General features: G+C 49.6%; 1 protein-coding gene across 1 annotated transcript in view; it reads right to left on the bottom strand.

Annotated features, from left to right (window-relative positions):
* Positions 1-1,651: 1,651 nt before the first annotated feature.
* The window catches only part of MYORG (myogenesis regulating glycosidase (putative)), a 16,929-nt gene continuing 8,466 nt past the window's right edge, over positions 1,652-10,114 (bottom strand). The window contains exon 3 of the mRNA XM_042028906.1: positions 1,652-1,739. Within this exon, the coding sequence (XP_041884840.1) occupies positions 1,652-1,739 (88 nt within the window). The remainder of the gene's footprint in view (positions 1,740-10,114) is intronic.

Genomic DNA, 10,114 nt, shown 5'->3' with positions numbered 1-10,114 from the left:
GACTGGTGAGCTAGAGACCCAAGGGGTGGTCAGCAAGGCCCACTCACCCTTCAACAGCCCCATCTGGCCTGTGTGCAAATCTGAAGGGGAATGGAGACTGACAGTGGACTATGGTGGCTTGAATGAAGTGACTCCACCATTGAGTGCTGCTGTGCCGGACATGTTGGAGCTGCAGTACGAGCTGGAGTCCAAAGCAGTGAAGTGGTACGCCACTATTGACATTGCTAATGCTTTCTTCTCCATCCCTCTGGTAGCAGAGTGCAGGCCTCAGTTTGCCTTCACCTGGAGGGGCGTGCAGTACACCTGGAACTGGCTGCCCCAGGGGTGGAAGCACACTCCCACCATTTGTCATGGACTGATCCAGACTGCACTAGAAAAGGGTGAGGCTCCAGAACATTTGCAGTACATTGATGACATCATTGTGTGGGGGAACACTGCAACAGAAGTGTTTGAGAAAGGAGAGAGAATAATCCAAATTCTCCTGGAAGCTGGATTCGCCATCAAGAAGAGCAAAGCCAAGGGACCTGCCCGAGAGATCCAGTTCCTGGGGGTGAAGTGGCAAGACAGATGATGTCAGATCCCCACTAAAGTCATCAATAAAATCACCGCAATGTCTCCAGCGATCAACAAGAAGGAAACACAAGCTTTCCTAGGCGCCATAGGCTTTTGGAGGATGCACATTCCTGAATACAGTCAAATTGTGAGCCCTCTCTATCTGGTTACCTGTAAGAAGAATGATTTCCACTGGGGTCCTGAACAGTGCAAGCCTTCACCCAGATCAAGCAGGAAATTGCTCATGCGGTAGTCCTTGGCCCAGTCAGGACAGGACCAGAGGTGAAGAACGTGCTCTACTCTGCAGCCGGGAACAATGGTCTGTCCTGGAGCCTTTGGCAGAAGGTGCCTGGGGAGACTCGGGGTTGGCCACTGGGATTCTGGAGTTGAAGCTACAGAGGGTCTGAAGCCAACTACACCCCAACAGAGAAAGAAATCCTGGCGACTTATGAAGGAATCCAAGCTGCCTCAGAGGTCATCGGCACTGAAGCACAACTCCTCCTGGCACCCCGACTACCAGTGCTGGCGTGTATGTTCAAAGCAAAGGTTCCCTCTACCCACCATGACACCAATGCCACATGGAGCAAATGGATTGCTCTCATCATACAGTGCGCTTGTATAGGAAAACTGAATCGCCCTGGGATCTTAGAAATAATCACGAATTGGCCTGAAGGTGAAAACTTTGGTGTCACTGACGAAGAAGAACAAGAACAGGTGACATGTGCTGAGGAAGCTCCACTATACAACCAACTGCCAGAGGAAGAAACACGCTACGTTCTTTTCACTGATGCTTCTTGTTGCATCATAGGGATGAACCGGAAGTGGAAAGCAGCCGTATGGAGTCCCACATGATGGGCTGCAGAAGCCACTGAGGGAGAAGGTGGATCAAGCCAACTTGCTGAATTCAAAGCCATCCAGTTGGCTCTAGACATTGCTGAAAGAGAAGTGGCCAAAGCTCTACCTTTGCACCGATTCGTGGAAGGCAGCCAATGCTCTGTGGGGGTGGCTGGAAAGGTGGAAAAAGGCCAATTGGCAGCGTAGGGGAAAACCAGTCTGGGCTGCTGAGGAGTGGAAAGACATTGCCACTCGGGTAGAGAAGCTACCTGTGAAAGTCTGCCATGTAGATGCCCATGTCCCCAAGAGTAGGGCTGATGAGGAACACCGAACCAATGAACAGGTAGATCAGGCTGTGAAGATAGAGGTGTCAAAGACAGATGTAGATTGGAAACACAAGGGAGAGTTGTTCCTAGCTCGATGGGCCCATGACACCTCAGGCCATCAAGGCAGAGATGCACCTATAAGTGGGCACGAGACCGAGGGGTGGATCTAACCATGGACAGTATCTCCCAGGTTATCCATGACTGTGAGACGTGTGCTGCAGTCAAACAGGCCAAGCGGGTGAAGCCCCTGTGGTATGGTGGGCGATGGTCCAAATACAAGTATGGGGAGGCCTGGCAGATTGATTACATCACACTGCCTCAAACCCGCCAAGGCAAGTGCTATGTGCTCACAATGGTAGAAGCCACCACAGGATGGCTGGAGACCTACCCTGTGCCTCACGCTACTGCCCGGAACACCATCCTGGGCCTGGGAAAGCAAGTCCTTTGGAGGCATGGCACCCCTGAGAGAATTGAGTCTGACAACGGGACTCATTTGAAGAACGGCCTTATAAACACCTGGGTTAGGGAACATGGCATTGAGTGGGTGGACCACATCCCTTACCATGCACCAGCTGCAGGCAAAGTGGAATGGTGCAATGACCTGCTCAAAACCACCTTGAAGGCACTGGGTGGGGGAACTTTTAAAAACTGGGAGATGCATTTAGCTAAGGCCACATGGTTGGTGAACACCCAAGGCTCCACTAACTGAGCAGGGCCTGCCCAGTCTGAACCCCTGCATATAGTAGTTGGAGACAAAGTCCCAGCAGTGCATATCAGGGGACTCTTGGGAAAATCTGTTTGGATTACTTCTGCATCGAGTAAAGGCAAACCCATCCGTGGGGTTGTCTTTGCTCAGGGGCCAGGTTGCAGAATGGTGAATAATGCAGAAGGATGGAGAGACATGTTGTGTACCGCAGGGGGATCTGATGTTGGGCGAGAACTGCTTGTAATGTTGGAATGTCTACATGTGTTTGTCGAAAGTTGCTGCCACTGTTTGAATATAGCTATGTATATATGTATAAACGTGTGTTTAAAGTTGAAATGTATTCATTTGGGCGTTGAGCAGACGGTATGGAATAAGGGGTGGAATGTCCTGGGGTGCTGTTATGAAGCTGCTTTATTCCTTAACTGTCCATTTAATGCCCAAGGACGCAGTGCCTTTTAAGATGGAGCCGGGGGGTGGGCCACAGGACCTGAGTGCTGAGCAGTTGAACGGTTCAGCCCAACGGCTTGGGGGCTCTGGGGGGTCTTGCTGGGGCTCGGCACGGAGTGTGCCGGGAGCGCTGTGCTGCTTTTGGGTTTCTTTTGTGTTCTGAGCTAGCGGGAAAAAGGTGCTGTTGGTTTTTCTTGTTCTTTTTCCCTTTCCTTCCCCTTGCCTCATTGCCTCCCTTCCCTCCTCGCCGGTCCAGGGAGCCTGCCGGGGGTGGCCCCGGTGGGCCCGTGGTGTGGCCCCAGCTGGTCTGTTCCCTCTCTGGGAATTTGTTGTGTTTTGAGGGGTTTTTTCCCCTGTTCTACCCTGCTTTGTTTGGTGTTAATAAACAGTTTGTTTATTCCACTTTCACTTGCTGTGACCCACTTGCCTTATTGGTGGAGGAAAAGGGGAGGCCCTTTTTCCTTCAGAGGAGACACTCATTCCAGAGTGTTTCCTTCTGTCACAAAACTGTGACAGCTATCTGGGCCGGAAGAAAGCTACAGCGCTTGCTAGTGCTGTGGCAACTGTTTCCCCCTTTTATAAATTACTGAGAACCATGTCCACGGTGTGCATTCAGGTAAGCCTGTAAAATGTGGCAAAATCTCATGGCAGTCAAGATTAAATCCTAGTACCAAGTCATGCAGTTCATACTTAGTAGGACCCATGTGTGTTTTGGACCCATGTTTAGGCCAAAGGGTGCAATCCATCAGGTGCCAGGAGAGAACTTGGGCTCCTCAGAGAGTGCTGATAATTAACAAACTGCCTCAATTTCCCCAGTGAGAATGTTTTCCCATCTTGTGTTAATGGAGATCCCTGTCCATGACAAGTGGATCCTTCTGTATCCTTCTACCCATAGAGGTTACCTCTGCAGAATGAAGGTGTCTCAGCAGCTCCTGGAGACTTGGGGTAACCAGGCTGGCTGTGAAATGCTCTCCACTCTTAGTCCAACATTCCCTGCTGGTTTTAAGCAAAAAAGAAATTTAAAGTTGACATGACTGAGCAGTTTAAAGGAATCCAGGAGTCCCTGGGCTGCAATGTGCCTTCCCAAAGTGAGAGACAGATCACTTTGCTGACCCCAGCATATCAGTAGGCACCTGAGAGATAAAGCTGTGTGTAGCCCCAGGGCAAGAGAAAGCTCCTTTGTTTAGGGGTTTACCCTAGAGCTGCTCCATGCAAAAAGTAAGTAAAATGTCTAAAGAACATTGCACTCAGTTGAGAGCTTGTTTGGTGCCCAGGGGAGGCAGACCCAAAACTGGCTCAAACCCGTCATCCATCAGTGGGTCCGTTGTGCCACGAGGACCCTTCATGGACACAACAGCAGTGCCAAGTGGGATGAGCCAGAACATCTTTTAGATGCCCCTGAAAGCAGCTGGAGTTGCAGTAATGCTATCACTGGTGTGGCAGCAGAGAAGGAAAACCTGCCTTAATCAGGGATGTGAAAGGGAAAGCAATGTTCAGTCTGGCAGTTGTGCTCAGGGTTAACAGAGTACCACTGAATCCTTACAGTGGGCTTTCTCCCATGCCAGGATAGTAGTTTCCAACGATGCTTCTCCCTCAAGGCTGAGAAAGTGTTTCTGAATTCTTTCTCAGTTGCTGCTTCAAAGCCCCAAGCGGTCCCTGACATCTGGTCTTGGGGGAACCAGAGGGTCCCAGGGTGGCCCAGAAAAATTGCTCTGGCTGTTGTTGATGCACTAAAAAAAAAGTTTTCTGCAAAGTTCATGCCCACAGTGCTGAGGAGAGGTGGGAGAGCCAGACTCCATCACCCTCACACAGTACCTCTGCCCCTGTGATCAGTGTGCTCTGCATGCTCACACAGTTCTGCCACCCATCAGCACCACAGGCCGATGGGGAAAAAAACCAGGCAACACTGAGACTTCCTCCAAACTCTGGGAATGACATGGGGTGCCTGGTACCATGGCTGCAAAAATGTCTCTCCCATTCCTTTCCAATCTGTCCCTCACTGCCTTTCCCTGCTGCCCAGCTGAGCCACAGGAAGCCACAGGAAGCCACAGGGCACAGGTGCTGGAGGTATCCTGTGAGCAGGTGGCACCACAGCCACCTCTCTACACCCTCCTGCCACACAGGGACTGTGTGCTGCTGGAGGGACATCTTGTTTGCCTTGCTAAGCTTCAGTCCTGGTTGATTTTTTGCACTCCCAGTGCTGCACACGAGCTGCTTCCTGGAGGTGCTGGTGACATGGGACTCTCCCCCAGAATTTGGCTTACCACAGCCTGCCTGTTTTTTGGCATGGGGAGTTTACTGCGCTTAATCTTTGATGACTGCTGAGCTAAAAAACACTCAGCCCTACAGGGAAAATAAAAAACCCAAACAAATAAAAATCTGTTTTTCTCTACTTGGCCTCTGGGATTTTGTGTCAGCACAAACCATCTTTATGGCTCTCCCAGCACAAGGGATCTGCAGGCTGGCAGCTCCCGCCCAGATTGAGGAAGTTGTTTTTTTCCTGAGGCTACCATCCAGCTGTGTGCCCAAAGGGACTCTGCTGCTGTCAGTTTGTCCTTTCATCGGAGTCCCCCCCAGCCTTGGGCTCTGCCTGCCTGTTGGCTTCCTCCTTACTTTTAATCAAAGCTGTGATTTCAGGCAGGCGTGGATGCACTCACAGAGCGGGTCTTCTGGGCCAGCAGCCACTGCTCTGCTGTCACCCATAGGCACCTCCTTGAAATCCAGTCTGCAACAAATTGGGCTTTTGCTGCAGCCCCTCTGGGGTTTGGATTTTGCCACTAACACTTCTCCCTGTGCAATGCACAGCTGTGGATGTGTTTTCAAGCACTGCCATGTAGCTGGGACCCAGCACAGAGCTGACCCCATTCGCTGTCCCCATGTCACGGTGAGCCTCAGACACCATCTCTACACACTGCAACAGGCTTTGGGAGGATGTAAACCAACTCAAACCCAAAGCACTGATTTTCAGGAGGACGTCTGCATCACTGAGGATCTCCTGCAAGGCTGTGAGTGCTCTTAAGTTGCCAACCTGCCCACAGGTCTTCAGCAGTGCCAGCTTCATCCCCCATATGATCATCAGCCAAGTGTATGGATGCCACTTGCACCCAAGGAAGAAGTCAAAGAAAAAGCACTGGGAAAATGTCTTTTATTGCAAAAGGAGTGAAACGAAGTCCCTCTCAACCCTCAAGCCACACTGTATGTGTTGGCCACTATTATTGATGCCAATGGCACAAGGTAGCTATGGTTTGTGCAGTAACAATGAGAAGGGAAGGAAAAACATTATTTGGGGCAAGGGGGGTGATGGGGGGCAAGGCAGGCTCCTAAATGAGTCTCACATGCTCCATTTCTGGCACTCCCATAGCTACAAGCATCTACTCCACCCGTCTCCTTGTTGTCAGTACCATCTGGAAAGGGGGAGTGTGGGGACAGTCAGAAGGACTTTCTGGACTGCCCAGGAGAAGTGGAGAACAGGCTCCTCTTGCTTATCCCCTACAGTCTTGAAGTATGTGTCCTCTGAGAGCAGCATGGACTAGCAAACCCCCCCAGAATCAGTGCTGATGAGCCTTTTTTGGGGTGAATGTCAGTAGAATAGGGGCATGACCCAATTGGTGTGTATGGTCCCCACCCCCGGCAGCTGACAAAACATTGGGGTTCACCTGGACATGGCCTTTTCCAGGCCAGCCCTAAGGCACAGCTAGTCTCTTTGCTGTCAGGACCCAAGGGAGTACAATTCTCAGTCCAATGGGATTGTCTGCCACCACTGCAAACACAAGAGTGGGGTTACTGCCAGCTTCTCCTTTTAAAACATACATCAAAGCTGCAGGCTGCAAGCTTTAAATAAAACAACAATCTCAACCCTGATTTCAGTAAAGACTAGGGTAAGAAAAGCCCCAAATCTCCCTGAACCACCAGCCCCACCAACGTGGTACAGATGGACATAGTTAAACTTCTTTTTGTTTTCCAAAATTTTATCTCAATCAAGGCGATTCATGTTACAGTTCATACCAATTAGAAATTAGAAAAGTGGTTAAAAACAGACCCACCAGCATTACAGTCAGACATAGGACAGCATGTACAAACACAAGCATCCAGAAAACCTGATACACAACAGTGCAAGCTTCAAAATTCAATCACATAAGCATCATGTGTGAAAAGGCTGAATCCACATCCCAAACCTGGTTTTGGCCTTTTTCTTGGCTAAGACAAGCTAAACCCAGCTTTGGCCAGTGACCCATGGTGTAAATCAGAGAAATATCCCTAGCAGCAGTTCCCAAGGTATCTGTGCAGAGTTTCTGGTCTGCAAGGTCTGAGAGATCCTCAAGTCCTGCAGTACTACAGCATAGTGTTAGAAATAATGGTTTTGGTAAAAAGTTGGATGGAAAGGGCACCTAGAAGCCTGTGAGACAGCTTAAGGCAGCACTGCTGAGCCTATCCCCAACATCAGCTCTTAGTCCTCTCAGCAGCTTTACCCTTCTCCTTGCTGGACCATGGAACAGCCATGGACACTTACGCCCTTATTACAGCATTTAGAAAAATAAGGGTACTCTATAATCTTACCCATTCATTGGCATAGTTAAATAAAAGAAAATTATAACTTTGTTAATACAATCCTTTCTTTTGAGGGGAGGGGAAAGAAGACAGTGTGTCTAATGGAGAATTTCCTCCATGACCTTCCTGACAGCGCCTGAAACCACTGCAAGGAGATTGAAGGCACTCGTCTGGCTGCTCCCATCATTTTAATAGTAGAAGGATACTAACAGGGATGCTATGTTTCTCTTCACGCAGCCTCATTCCTCATTAGTGATGCATACACTGAGTGGCACGGAACCAGGCGAAGAGAAGGCAATATCTCATGCTCATGCTGGGATCCTTCCCGTGAAGTCCTGTGCCAAGGATCCCAATTCTGCACTGGCAGCTGAGCTGTGCAGCAACATCTCCTCCACCTAATGCTCCCAAGCCAAAGGATGACAAGTATTTCATGAGCAAAGGTTGAAAGGGAAGAGCTGGAGCCTCTCAAAGCATGGTCTTCCTGCACTTCTGGGGCTGCAAAAGCCCCCTCCACACCCGGCCCTTCTTGAAGGCTTTGGCCAGTCTCATCTCCTCACCTTCACTGCCACCCTGCAAGCAAGGACCAAGTCCTGCCAGTGCCCTGATGAGTGACACTGAGGTTCCAGGATTAACTCCTTGCCAGAGGGTGTCTGTAACTTGTAATATAACCGTTATTTGCACTGGTGGCCGGGAAGAAACTTGAGTCCTTCAGAATTAAAAGCCTGAGAAACAAACAGGCTTCAGGAAATGCTTGTGCTCTAGCTGGACAGGGACCTATAAGGCTCCCCTACATCTCATTTTGAGATGAAATTATACAGGGCAGATACAGGTCTTAAGGTGATGCTCCAAAGAATCAATCAAACCAGACTTCCTCACTTCCTTCCTAACTATAAAAGCTCTTCAGATTTTGCCCCTAACAGCTGAATTTCTCCTCCTGCACCCCATCACAACCCTTAGATGCTTAGTGCATCTCCTTTTCTGCCTCCTGAAAAGCCCTGGGGTAGGAGATGGGCTTTGAGAAAGATCCTCACTGGTACCCAACCCTACCCAAAACATGCACTATCACCTTGGGTGGCTGACTTGTGCCAGACCCATGCCCAGCCCACACATAATCCCAGGAGAAGCCCCAGAGATGCTGAGCTGTCCTTGGCTGGCTGTAGCCTGGGCAGGGTGCCCCAACCCTTCCCAGCCATTGCAGTTCAATTCTGCAGAAGCTCATTAAAAATTCAGGGGCTGACACGTTCCCAACCGGGGCACAGCCAGGAATTCTTGCCTTAGGGAAAAAGGCTGCCAGACTTCAATCCTGTTTGCCCTGCCTTGGGTCTCTGTAAATTCATTTTCCCATAGAAAACCAAATGGGAAATCTGCCAAAGAGGCAGCTGCTGGGGACTTGGGGTGCAGGATCCCATCACCCCATGTGCCCTCTAGAAGCCTGTGACAGCAATCGCACCTCCAGCAACACCAACGCTGCGTGAGGAAGGTCCCTGGGACTCTCCCAGGGAGAGAGGAGGGCTGACTCAGGAAAACCCTCAACAAAATCATCACCTCTTAATGGCGACCTGAGATGGGTATTAGCTTAACTTCATGTTATATGAGAACATTTCTGTGGGTGCAGTGAGAACACCCACTGGCACAGACCCATCAGTTCATAGAGCCGGTGTTTTCCACCCACAGGCAAGCCGGCTATCAGCAAACGTCACTGTCAATCCAAGACATGTGTGGCTCACGGGAACCAGCTGTTCCCAGGGAAGCGCCGCATGGAGTGTCTGAGGACAGCTTTGCTCCAGGCAGACCTTCTGCCAGCAATAAACCTCATCTGTCCTTAAAAACCAAAAAGGATGGTATCAGCAGGATAATCATGCAACTAAGTGGGGTCATAAATGCTTAAAAAATGGGATGTGCTGGCACAGGCAGTGCTGCTCTAGGAAAGGCAATGTTGATGCCCTGGGCAAAACACAGAGAGGCAAGAGCCTTGTAGAGGGAGTCAAATGGGTGAGCAGGTGGGATGCAGCTGTCCCAGCAGGAAATAAGCAACCCATTCAGTTAAAACACATGGATATCACTTGAGTGACCTGACCTGTCTGGTACCCAGGAAAACAGGAGCATGGGGCAACTGTTAGTTCAGTGCTGTGCCAGGGAAAAGGGGGAAAAAAAAAGTGTGTATATATATATGTAATGCTGTTTTGCTTTATGGTCTTAAAAATATCCTTTTGAATATATTTGCCATATTATAAAACTTAGGGCAGGCTGTGCTGCAGCAACCCTCCCACAGCACACGCCTCCATATCCAGTGCCAGGTGCTCCCACAAGACTAGGAACGCTCCCCACTGGCACTAACCAACTTCCAACTCTTGAAATCCTTGAGAACTGAAAAGATATTGGGTTTACTACATGTCTGCAGACAGACCGACAACTCCTTTCTGACCTAACCAGATAAATTGTTGCCTACTGTAATCCAATCAGAGCCTACCACCAGACCCAAATTAAAAAAATCAAGACCAATCCCCAAATAAAAAAAAATTATCCCCAAGAACAGTGAAGTCTATTTAGTTCCCTTCCTCCACCCCAGTCTCAAATGAAATGTGCAATTAGAGTTATTATTTGTTAGAAAGTCCTAGGTAAGGAAGGCATGGTTATTCCAAAGCTGATGAAGAAGCCTGTTAGGAAACCCAGAGGAAATAGGCAACTTCGTCCAGGTCAA

Source organism: Corvus kubaryi, unplaced genomic scaffold (genome assembly GCF_017639235.1).
Source record: "Corvus kubaryi isolate FWS band 111438036 unplaced genomic scaffold, C.kubaryi_AGA036_p1.0 37308, whole genome shotgun sequence".
Lineage (NCBI taxonomy): Eukaryota > Metazoa > Chordata > Aves > Passeriformes > Corvidae > Corvus > Corvus kubaryi.
Note: the sequence above shows the minus strand (reverse complement) of the source record. Positions and strands in the feature narration are given on the sequence as shown.